Source organism: Vombatus ursinus, unplaced genomic scaffold (genome assembly GCF_900497805.2).
Source record: "Vombatus ursinus unplaced genomic scaffold, bare-nosed wombat genome assembly UNPS02010320.1, whole genome shotgun sequence".
Lineage (NCBI taxonomy): Eukaryota > Metazoa > Chordata > Mammalia > Diprotodontia > Vombatidae > Vombatus > Vombatus ursinus.
Window position 1 is genome coordinate 771,155 of NW_020950098.1, and position 13,335 is coordinate 784,489.

The 13,335-nt window shown below is 35.3% G+C and overlaps 1 protein-coding gene across 2 annotated transcripts in view; it reads right to left on the reverse strand.

Annotated features, from left to right (window-relative positions):
• RAP1B (RAP1B, member of RAS oncogene family) overlaps positions 1 to 13,335 on the reverse strand; it is a 53,466-nt gene that overhangs the window by 17,744 nt on the left and 22,387 nt on the right. For both annotated transcript variants that reach the window (XM_027854166.1, XM_027854167.1), the window contains exon 2: positions 1,366 to 1,452. In XM_027854166.1, the coding sequence (XP_027709967.1) occupies positions 1,366 to 1,422 (57 nt within the window). In that variant the 5' untranslated portion in view covers positions 1,423 to 1,452. The remainder of the gene's footprint in view (positions 1 to 1,365; positions 1,453 to 13,335) is intronic.

A 13,335-nucleotide genomic window follows, 5' to 3' on the forward strand; every position in this document is an offset into this window, starting at 1 on the left:
GGAGACGATCCTGTCACATAGCAAGAGATAAGTATGACATTAGCATCTATGAAATAAAAAACCCAGAGAAATGCATTTGGGTAGAAACTTATCCAGAGGTAGTAAGTGGCATAGGTGGGATTCAACATAAGGTTCCCTTATGTTGGAAGCCAATGCTCTTTTCACTGAACCTGGAAAACAGCTTTCCAAAGTAGGGAGCTTTTTTTTTTTTTTTTTGTGGGAGGGGAAAAGGGAGGATAGCAGGGAAGCTCAGAGGTAGAGAAAAGCAATTTCTAGGAGTGAAGTTACCTTCACTTAAATTTTTTTTTTCTTAGTCAATACCACAGCGTTCAATGGGCACATAGATAATATGTAGTACTTAACTGCAAAGTCAGGAAACAGATTTGGACAGACAACGTGATGCAATATGGAACACTGCATTCAGACTTAGAGCACCTGGGTTTGAATGAAGGCTCTGAAACTCATCCACGAAGTGGCAGAGGGAAAGTCACAACCTCTCTCAACCCCAGTTTCCATTATCTGTATGATGTGGGGAGGGGTTGTCTAAACTTATGACCCTAAGTGATTTGTGTTAGAATCTTTCTGTTTTATTTAAATAAGAAGAATGCTATATATGTAACCTTTTTTTTTTTTACAACATCAATTAATTTTTAGACTTCCAACAGTTAACAGACAAAAAAATAGACCTATAATGCACTCACTAACAATTTGACTTTTTTCCACCAGCATTGGGGACATCAGAACAATTTGTATGGTTCCGAGGGTAAAGGTTTATATAACATTAGATGGTCAAGGATCCTATTCTTTTCCCTCTTGTTTAATTTAAATTTTAATGCATTAAGTTTAAGTAAATTTACTATGAGAAATTGTCCCTCCACTTCCCATCACTAATGATAAAATTAAATATCCAGGCATTTATTTTTGGACCCCTTGGTTTTCCAAAATCTATGTTATCTTGATGAAAAGCTTGCTTTTGAGTATAACAAAAGCATGAGGGTAAAAATATGTGAAGCATATGCAAATATTTAAAAAAATTATTCACAAATGAAAAGGTAAAACACACTTCAACTCCAAACTTTCTTAATCCTACTGTCAGCAACTTGAAGCTTAATTAAGGAGAAATTGAAGGCTTCAGACAATACACAGATCATATACTCACATATAATAAAAATTTGCTTACAACAGAAAAAGAATTCAGAGAAATATGAATGCTATTCATTTTCTGGTTTTAGTCAAAAACTTGATCTGACCACAACTGAATAGTAAACAATTAGAAGCTTTAAAATATAACATTAAGTAAAAACAAACATAAAAAGACAATATTCTAATCCTAAACTTTTTGTTCCAACAAACAGAACTACTCACCAGGGCAGACTTTCCAACACCTCCTGAGCCAAGAACAACTAGCTTGTATTCACGCATGGTGGAAGATTGAAGTCAATACTTCAGTATCTAAAATCCAAAAAATCCACCGTTTAAAAGCATAAACAAATAGTAACTCGCTATTCATATGTACTTTGTAATAATTTTAATTAGGTTCTTTATTCAAGACAAAGAACATGAACTTCAACTACGCCATGACCTCAGAATTTGAAAAAAAAAAAACACCTTTTCTGTGGCAATAAAGGTAATCAACTTTGGGCCCCTGTGGAAGATTAACCGAAAGAACCTATTCTATTACAAAAAACAAATCCAGTGAATAAGCCTATTTTTGGTCTCCTGTCATATAGCTCTCAGGTTTTAAACAAACACCTGCCCCCTCAAATGCACAAAAGTATTCTTGACTTAAATGTTAGCAAAGTCTTGATTGGGATACTCAGTGAAGTTGGGTTATATGAGGAAAAGAATCAAAGTTGCACATGCAAATCACCACTATACTTTTTGTATTACCAACTAAAATAGGAAAATGAAATTATCACAGAAAATCATCTCACAGGAATCTTAAATTGATGACCTAAGACATAGGGTATTATATGCCACTGTACATTGGTAAAATGGGGTAACATTTGACCTAGAACCAAAATAATTAGGCAGACCTTAACTTTTTCTTATATAAAGTCCTCCTTACAACAATGTGCTGGTTTTGATAGACAAGGATGAAAAAACTTGGGATATTCACTACATGTATGGAACAAGTACAGTATTTGGCTAATACCTGTAATCAAGTAAGCATGTATCTGTAGCTTTATTTACTTGCAATACAAAGATTTTGGTTATTCCATTAATTCATCAAAAAAGGTCTTCAGACTTACAGAACCACTTACAACTGTTTCACATATTATTCTCCAAATATCATTTCTATCATGTTAACAATTGCAGATAGCACCAATATTTTAATAAGGCTTTTTTACACTGAACAATTTTGTAAGCAAGCATCTTACATGACAGAAGCAAACCTTTTAGTATCAGACATGGTTTTAAAAAAAGGTTGGTTTTGCTTATTTAACATCTGGAAAAATGATCTTGTCTATGTCATTTCAACTCATTAGATTTCATGCTATCTGCTGCTAAACAGCAAACATAGAGCTTTTATACTCAAAATGATTGTAATTTGTCTTGAGTGATTTCCATTAAAAAAAAAAAGTCGGAGGTTCTTTTTCTTTTTTTTGGAGGAGAAATAGAATATATATAAATAGTCATTTTAATTTCCATGAGATGATCTGATAATTTATGCATACAGCATTAAATAACCAATCTGAAACAAACCTGTCTTATTAATGAAATTTGTTTCATTGAAAAGAAAAAAAGGTGGGCGTGTATGTGGGAGTTGTACCTAAAAATACGTAACGATGTTGACCACATTTGGTTTAAGTGAATACTGGCCCAAGAGTTAGGAGTCCTGGGGCATAGTCCTGGTTTTGCCACAAGTCTTCTGTGTAGCTATGAATTGGTCATTACTCTCTGTGCCTCATTTTCTTATCTGAAAATGAGGGGTGTGGATTAGATGTCTAAGGTTTCTTATAGCTCTAACGTCCTATGGTACCTATGTTATTTAAAGGCTAACTCTCCTGGGTCTCAATGTCTCCTCTCCACAAAATATATTAACAGGAGTTTATTATCAAGAGATACGTTAAAAGAAAAAAAAAGGAGACAGCGGTTAGAGAAAAAGGAAAGGAAAGGAAAATAAAAATATTGCCGAGAGGAATCTGGACCAATGAATCTGCTGCCAAAGCTATTTACTCTTTGAAGTTCCTCAGATTTAGCCCTGACTCTTTCTTAACTGGGAAAGAGTCATGAAGAACCTCTGTGACCATTAAGTTCAACATATACTTGAAGCAAGCCCATTTCCTCTCTACAGGTCCATTAGTCTTTGTCCAAAGACTTTCACTTCAGTTAGTTCTAATTGTTAGGATTTTTTCATTACATCAATAATTTTCATTATGTCATTAAGTTACCTATTTGCAACTTGTAATTTTACTGTTTCCAATGACCCTAGGCAAACCACCTCCCTGGACTTCAATTTCATCTGAAAAAATAAGGGAGCTGGACAAGATAACCTGAGTTGCAGACCGATGATTCTAAATTTAATTCTCCCAAGTGACAGCCCTTACAATACTTGAACATACCTTCAATATTTTGGAGGATTTTTTGATTTACATAGGTTTTCCACAAAATTTAAAGTGATGACCTAAAATGCCATTCAGTTTAAAGACAACTATTTTCAATCTAGAGGTCAATTACTATACTTTAAACTTGGGAGATCCATATTGCTTACTGTCTGTGTTAAAGAATAAACTTCTAGTAAAGTCCCTCCAGGTCAGTCCTACTATGATCCCCTTTTCTTCACAACTTATATATTCAATGTGTACTATATTATTTTTTACTTAATACTTTGGTTTGTTCAGGCTAATTCATATTTGTTTTATCTCTTTCAAGTAGATTAGAGCTACTCAAAAAAGGGCATGTTTTCTCATTCTGTTAAATTCTTCAAAACCCTTAGTAAACAGTACAAAGAATAGGTGTTCAGTAATGTTTTACATCATTTATTTACTGAGTTTAAAACAATGAATTTTTAAAACTGCCTGATAAAGGGCATCTTCCCTTGGAAAAGGAAAACTTAACTAGTTCATGGATTATGTTATGAATTCTAATTGTTGAAACATTATTTCCTGAAAAGTAGAGGCAGTGTGGTATAACAGATCAAGAATTGGATTGTCACACAGTTGTAAAAAACAAGATGATCTCTCAAATCATAGTACCTGTTAATAAATGATAACAATGATAATTATATATAAAATAGACTGCAGTAGGAACAGTAGAATATTTGATGGCCACAAAGAACTTTTCTATTTAAAAGACATAAAAGGTAATATAAATAAATTAAAGGAGCATGGAAGAAATTACCAGTCACATCTATGGACAGGAGAAAAGTGTGTGACAACAAAAGATAGGCTCACTGGACGTAAATGAGGACCATTCTGATTACATAAGATTAAAAGTTTTAGCATAAACAAAACCAAAGAAGCTAAAATTGGAAGTAGAAAAATGGGGTAGGGGGAGGAAGGAAATCTTTGCACAAGTTTCTTTGAGAAATATCTTGTTTTTAAAGATATTTAGGGAACTGAGTTCAATTTCTAGGGAAAAATGAATCCCATGAAAGATATTAGCTACAATTTGGAAAGAAGAACCATAGAAATACTTAGAAAGTCTCAGAAGAAAAGGTAGCATGGCCTTGTGGATGAAGCACTGCACCTAGAATGAGCAAGACCTGGGTTTTAATCCTGTCTCAGATACTTTATTCTTGTTTGACTCTGGTCAAGTCACTTAAATTCTGTCTGCCTTAGTTTCCTTATTCATGAGGTATTATATACACAACAGACAGTCTAGGTTTATAGAAGGTACTGTCTCTCTCAAAAGGGAAGAAGAAAAATCCAGGTAGGATAAAGGGTACTACTATCTATAATTTAACCCCAACTTTCTGCTAATAGTCATGAGGAATAAAAAGGAAAAGGTATTTAAGGAAATCTGAGTGGTTGTATAATGAGCTTGGGATTTTAAAGAACATATACAACAAAAAAAGAGAGGGACACATCATATAAAAACCAAAAATAAAATGGCACAAACCTACACAAATAGTGTTTAAAAAAAAACCAGTCAGGTGAGGCTCTTAAAAAGCTGTTATTATATTTGAAAAGTTAGTGTTTTCAATGATCCCAAACCACTGCAAAAGCATACCACTCATAACATCCTTCCCAGTGTTGCCATTTGACCATGAATTAACCGAAGAACTAAATTTACAAATAAGCTAAATGGCAAGGGAAAGACAAACGATGGGCATAATCTGGCTGTTACTAACAGTGATTCATGAAAAAGTGCCGTAAAATACAGTTAAAGAGATATATATATTTATGTAACTGGAAAAGAAGATGGGCTAGCCACAGTAAAAGAATGAAGAAAAAAATCCCAATCTTTTTATTAGGTCAGAGAAGCTATAGGAATAAGAGTAAAGAAAGCCTCTAATGCTCTGAATAGTTCTATAAAGAATTTATTTAAAAAAAAAAAAAAAGACTTTTTATTAACTATTGCCCAGTAACAATTCTTCTGCAACTAAAGCATTGGTTTTTTTTTTTAAACTTAAGTAGGGTTATTACATATTTTACCTTATTGAGCTTGTCCTAATCTGTCAGAGTATTTTTGAATCCTTACTCTTCTAGCATCTTCATGAATTGGTGGGTAACCTAAAATCCTTCTAATTTAATGGGAAGAGGGGGCCCCCTGCTATTTATATATTTGTACTCTCCCCCCTATTCTGCTAGAGAAGAGGGTTCAACTACATGCAGCCACAATACTCCGAGTGGCACAGAACCAGATTAAAATGTAATTGGGAAACACTTAACAAAATGAATAAAAACACAATGTGCTGCCTCTGCAGGCAAATGGCCCCAGTTCCTATTGGGGTCTGCCCTCCTGCACCACCATCCTTTATTCTTACTCTTTTCAACTCTTTTAAGATAATATCTCCACCTGTGCTCTTGATTTAATGCTACTTCTACCTTTAGGATCTGGCCCCAACAATTATCCCTGGTTTTGTTTTTTTTTGGGGGGAGGGGTGGGTCTCCATCTAACTCTCCTTATTCTGATTACAAAAATGCATAGAACAGGAAAGGAAGCTCCCACCCCCTCCATCTTCTATATTTGCTAATGCCAAATTGTCAAGAATCTATACTAAAGATAATTAATGTCTAAAGGAATGAACATTTAATTTGGAGTCAGAGAACACAGGTTTAAATCTCAGCCCTCTTACTTGCTACCTGTATGTCCTTGGGGAAAGTCCTTTACTTGCTGTTCCCCTCCCCACCCCAGTTTCCTAACAGCATGATTTGTAAAACATCTCTTCCATCTCTAAATTCTATGACTCAAGCATAATAATGTATCTCTAACAATTCAGCTTAACTCAAAATATTTATTAGAAAAAACAATTGAGTTTAGTTGTATTTAAGACTATGTCAAATTTAAATGGTAAAAATAGCAATAGTAATAATAATAAATTCCATTTAAATACATCAACCAAAGAGTACTATAATAAATGTAGAAGTTATCAATGTTTTGGTAACCCAAGCAATTTCACAAACCTCCAAAGTTCAGATTTCTGCAACACATGCTCTAATTTTAAGTTATAAAGGGTGATGAAAATGCTAAGTTAAAACACTTAACTACTGGTTCCAACTGTTGGCTGACAGTTCTCTCACTGTACACTTTTTGTAGAAGAAGGCTCTGGTGAGTTGATTCCTCCTTTCCGCCTCCAACTCCCAAAGTAGTACTTTAGCAGCTAAGCAAGTCTGTGTTTCCTCCCCAACACTAGCTAAATTTCAGTCAAATTCCAGAAATGTCTGGTACTAATCTTTTGGTCATAGAGGGTTCAACAAATATGAAGATGGAATTTGGGGGGGAGAAGATAAATGGGAGAGAACAAAAAGATAACAACAACAACAACAACAAAAAAACATAACCATAGAACTGGAACAGTAATCTCATTGACGTAAGAAATTCCTGGTGAGGGAACTATTTACCCAAGCAGGTTGGCATCTGTTCTGCAACTTACAATCTTAGAGAGCTTTCTAGGCACTGATGTTAAAGGACTTGTCCAGGGGCCACAAAGGCAAGTCAAGATGCTGGCACTTGAACCTTTCTGACTGAAGTCATTTCTCCATCCACTATACCACAATGCCTCTTATAAGCATTGGCTCAAAAATCTAAAATTCTTTAAAAAATATCCTTAGTCAAAATGATAATCATAAAATTCACCAAAATGCATTCAACTAATTCATTATCCATATCTCTTTTTTGAGTTGTCTGCCTTTCTGATCAGGACAAGAAAGAACCATTTCCAACCTTCAACACATTGTGCTGAGATACTGATGAACTAGATTTTAGGAAATCTTTTATAATTAAAATTTTAGTTTACTACCACTGAAATGAGGAAAATTACTAAATTTCAGGCATCATGAAAACTATACAGACTTTATTCCTGGCCAGTGCTAGCAAAAGTACAAATCGCATTTTGATCAAAACACTTGTACAATGATTTAGGAATAGTTTAATCAAAGCAAAAAGTAAATAAAAGCTTTTTTTTAAAAAAAAGCATTAAATAGACTTCAATTTCTTAAGCAACTGGAGTATAGGGATAAAATTCTCTCCTATTTTTTTGGGGGAAATATAAAAAGGTCATTCTAGAGAACTATTGCTTTGTCATTTTAATGTATTTAAATCCTGCTACAAATTGATGTTCGTTCCCTTTAATCAATCACTAACTCTACAGGCAAATTCATTTGTGTCTGCCATTCAAGGCCCCATTTTCCAGTTTTATTATTGCAATCATGTCAATTTAGTGCTCCAAATAATTTCTATTACTGTTTATCAACTTCAGTATAAGGTTATCTACAATGTGATGAATGTGAAAAAAACAGTTTTTTAACAAATCTCTAAATTGATTCTCTAGATTAGCAATGCAAGTTAGCTAAAGTGACAATAGTGAAGACTCCTTCAAATGAAGGTTGCTTCCTTTGAAGGCAAAGGAAATTTTTGGGTCTGCAAACCTCCTATTAGTTCCTAACATTCTTTCAATGTGAGACACTTGTAGAAGTTACCAGCATGTTACAGTACTTAAAACATTTTCCCAACATTATTTATGCCCTAATGTAGAAGTAATTTTTTTTTAATCTTACAAATCCTTATGTAAATTATGCAGCTTTATGTTCTTTTGACCAAATTAGTTTTGTATTTTTTTGGTGATCTTAGCTAGATTCAGTCAATTAACTTGGTAAAAATCCTAACGTTTTACTTGAATGCTTTAAGAGTCGAAGAATTTTGAAGCCAAAAGGAACTGGGCAGCAAATTAGTCCAACCCAATCACAAAAGGAATTTCAATAGCAATATAGCCCCAAAAGTGGTTGTCCTACTTCTGAAGAGCCAAGGAGAGAGGACCCACCAGGAAAACCCACCCCTGGGGATGTCTAATTGTTAGGATATTTTTCATGACATCAAACCTATACTGGTCTCCTTGAAAATTCACTCACTGCTTCTGGTTCTGCCCTCTGAGCTCAAATAGAACTCATCCAATCTGGCCTCATGACAACCCTCAATACCTGATGAGCTGTCACATGACATTCTCTTTCTCCTCCTCCTCCTCTCCCTTCTTCTCCAAGCTAAATAGGATTTCAACCTATACTCCTTGTCAACCAGTTCTGAATTAATCTTATTGTATTAGCTTCCCTCAGTTGTTGTATTGGGCCATTACTCCAGCTTTTACTTCACTTTCATCTCTTCCCAATTGACACTATAATTAACTAATTCAACTCTATACTGTCCTCTACTCTCTGAACTCCTTGTCTGACAGAAGCTCTGATGGACAAAGTTTTAGGTCAGAGTCAGGCTACCCAGATACACTACAAATTTATGTTTTCTAAGCTCAACAAGTCCTACACTGAAGCAACTCTATCCTTTTGCTCCTCCCCAATTGTTTCTCTTCCTCAAATCTTAGTTGAAGACCTTACCTTTTACTTTACAGAGAAAATTCACTTGTGAGCTCTCTTATCACCTCAATTGGTAAGTTGACACTCCCTGACACCATCTCCCACCTTTTCTTACAGCTTCCGGTGAGGTTGTCCTTTTCTCCTTGCTGAGGTCCACCTTCTTTCATGTGTCCTTGGGTCCTATCTTGCCTAGCTTTTTCCAAAAGATTGCCCAAAGACGGCTTCCTGCCGCCTCTCGCCCCCTTCCCCCAAAGCATCACTTTCTTCCCATTTAGTGGTTACTTCTCTGCCCTCAAATTATGACCAGGTAACTGTTATCCTTAAAACCCTTACAAATCCTACCATCCCCTTAGGATATGATCTTCTTATCCTTCCTTTCTCACTTAACCTCCTAGAGGAAAAAAAAAAAAGCTTTCTACATTCGCTATCTACTTCCTCTCAGTCACACCTCAGCCCTTTGCAACTTGTCTTCTGACCTCCTCACCCAACCGAAACTCTCCAGTTACTAGTGCTTGCTTAATTGTCAAATGTGATGGTCTTTTCTCATGTCCTCTTCCTTCTTGATTTCTTTGCTTTATCTGATACTGATGACTCTTTTTCCTCCAGGATATTCTCTTTTTGGGTTTTTGTGACCCTACCCTCCTTATTTTCTCACTATCTAACAAGACTGTACTCTCCTTTACAGACCTCATCATCCATCATCCATATTATGGCCCTTCTGGTATTCCCAAAGGCTCTGTCTTGGTGTCCTCTTTTCTCTCTGAATTCTTTATCTCAGTGACTTCAACTCCAAGTGTCCTCCTCTCCCTAAAGTTGTACTACTTATACATGTGAACACACAGATACACATTATCTCCCTCCACAGAACATAAACTGGAGAATAGGGATGTTTCAGTGTTTTGTCTGTGCTTCCTCCAAGCTTTGCAAAGTGCTAGACATGCTTCAGAAAACACTACTGCCAAGGATCACCCTGTGACACTCCCACAGTGTTTGTATCAGTACAAAGAAGGCGGGGGAGGATCAGGAATTTTACAAGCTCATAGGGCTGTGCCTATTACCTGCAAGAGCCCAAGGGTCCTGGACAACTTTCTCGCTCCGTGCATTGATTCTCTTCCAGGATCCTGTTAGCTGTAACTTACATCATTCCACAAACATCACTACATGTGAACTGTACATTTTGTTTTTAATTTTTACTGCTAAAGAGTTAACATTTACTAATAACTATCCATTTAGAGACAATCTGCTAAAATAGATGGTGAGGAATGGGTGGGAAAGCTAAACTGCCTAACCTTTTAGATTTCACTCTACAAAACTAGAATAAATGGGTAAGTGAAATTTTAGGAATGGTTTTAGTTTGCATTTTTCTTATTAGTGTTTTTTTCATATGATTAATAGCATGTATTTCTTTTGAAAATTGTTAGTTTATATCCTTTTATCACTTATCAATTAGAGAATGGATCTTATTCTTTTATGCACTTCTATCAATTCCCTACATAATCTTGGAAAGTAGACCTTTATCAGAGACATATTACCCACCCCCCCCATTCAAAACTGCTCCTCTTCTAATTCTGATTGCATTGACTCTGTTCATAGCAAAGCTTTTTAATTAGGAAATTGAAATTGTAAGTTTTATCTTTCATCATCTCTCCCTCATTCAGCTAAGAATTCTCTCCCTTGTCCATAGTCACTAAAGAAATCTTCCATTCTGTAATTTAAAATGTTCATGATCCATTTGGAGTTAACTGATATATATATCACATATATATATATATGTGTCTAAATCTAATTTTTGCAAGAATGTTTTCCAGTTTTCCCAAATGATATAATTTTTTAGACCAGAAAAACTGAATTTTATGAGAATGTTGAGAATATAGTAAGAAAAAACCTATTGTATCCCTTTCATGTTAGAATAACTTGGAAATTTTAATCTCATATATCACAATTTATTTCACAAATGTGCTATTCTGGCATGAAATGGTACGACAAGAACACTATGAAAGCAGAGGATTCTCACTTATTTTATTCTTCCAATGGTAGCAAAAGAAGAGATCTGGAACCAGGGTCACAGGGGAGAGCAATGGGGAACATAGCACTGTGTCAGGGAAGGGATCTAAACCCAAGTGTTCCTATTAAATAAGAGGTGTAAAACTCAAGCATGCCCAACCAGATTAAAATGTAATTGGGAAATGTTTAACAATTAAAAAAAAAAAAAGGCATGATGAATTTAGTAGCTATCTTGCACAGTCCAATTCCAGCTGTGTTATTTAGCAAAGTCTTTTCACCTGTTGTGCTCAGGTTCCTAATCCATAAAAACAAGGAAGTTGTACCAGATGATCCCCAAGGTCCCTCTGAATTCCAAATTCTAGGATCAAAAGACAATATGACGTATGAATTTAAAACAACTTTCACAGGTAAATGGGAAGAACATCTTTGTACTGTTTCTCTGATAAAGGTCTCATGTTTAAGATATATAGAAAATAAAGCCAAATTTATAAGAAATATTCCCCAATTGATAAGTGGTCAAAAGGATATAAATAAGATTTTCTCTTTTGTGAAATTTCACATTGCCTAGATTTCTTCCTGCATCCCTCCTCATTCCAGAGCCATCCTTTATAATAGTTTTTATAAAAATGGGGGAAAAAACCAGTAAAATTGATCCACACATTCAAAGAGATATTAAATACCATGTTCCACAACTGTGAATTCTGACATTTGCAATGGAACTGTGGGGTGGGGGGTAGGGGGTTAGAAGAGTGTTTTTTTAATAGCTCTTCGCCAGGTGTTGATAATTTCAGAATGTTGTTTTGTGGCTATCTAGTAACTGTACATTATTTTCCTGGTTATGCTCACTTCATTTTGTATCAGTACACAGAAATCTTTCCACACTTTTCTGTATGTCATAATCTTCTGTCACAATAATATTCCATTGTATTAATTTAATTGCCAATTGACAGTTATCTATTTTGTTTCCACTTCTTTACTATCACAAAAAATGTGCTGCTATAAACATTTTGGTGTGTACGGAGTCTTTTTTTGGTCAATGGGGTAAATGTCTAGTGGTGAAATCTCCAGGCTAAAACGTATGGACATTTTAGTCACTTTATCTGCATGTTATGAATTGCTTTAGATAATGGTTGTACCAATTCATAGACTCATCAAAAATGCACTGGTGTGCCTTACTTTCCACAATCCCCCCAACATTATTAACCTTTTGATAAGCAATTTCAGTTTCTGTGTAAATGTCTAAATTACAAAAATTCACACAGGTTTTACACCTTTCTTTAAATTCCAAACTCTCTGGACTTGCTTTGTTTAGATTTTTAAAAAACATGGCCCTAAATTCCTTGTTTCTAATCTCTATGGGGAAAAAAAATGGACATGATTGCCAATGTCCATTCCAGTCCAATTAAGAAACATGTCTTCTAAAAAAACAAACATACCAACCAAGCAGGTGAACAAGAAAATCAAAGGTTTGTACTTTCACTGGTGTAAGGACTTCCTACACAAAAATGTAGATAACAATCTAACACAAAATTTAAAGACCAGTCTTGAAAACTTGTCGAGTCCTCACCAAAAAAACCAAAACCAAAACCAAAACAAAACGAAACAAACAGCCCACACCATACCCCGTGGGCAATCTGGCCTTTGACCTTTGTTGTCAGAGGACCAAACTCACTCAATGGACCTATAACTCAAAATCTTTCTAGCTTGAACCTTCGAGGGCTTGTGCTCCAAAAATCCTTTGAGAACCCAGAATCACTGTCATACCACTGTGAAGCAGCAGAATGCTACTAAAGAAAATGGAGTAACTAATCTGTATATAGTACTTTAAGCATTTATGGTGATGTGCTATTCTATTTATTATGTTGTTATACAAATATAAAAGTGAGATAGTCCCTGCCCTCAAGGAGCCATCATTTTACTCGAGGATAAAAGTTCACAGATTAAGTGACTTGGGGACAGGATGGGAGAGACAGAAAAATTACCACCTGGGCTAATCAGGAAAGGCCTCTTAAAAGAGACAGCAATTGAATCTAGTCTTGAAAAAAGCTAGAGATTCCAGGAAGGAGAGGTGAGGCAGTAGAGCAGTCTACACATATGTAAGAGGTGTAAAAAGGAGACAGAGAATGTGGAGAGTACTAGTAAGCTTGCATGAATGCTGCGCACAATACAGGAGATATATACAATATACAATATACAGCCTGGCTGTAGAATGGAAATATCCATGTCAGAAAGAGTTAAGGCAGGAGGAGCACCAAGTTTCTGGGGAAAGATACAGAATCCTGCTTTGGAATGTTGAGTTTGAGATGCTTATAAGACATCTAGGTCAAGTCCAGCAGCACCTGAAGATTTATTTGGACCA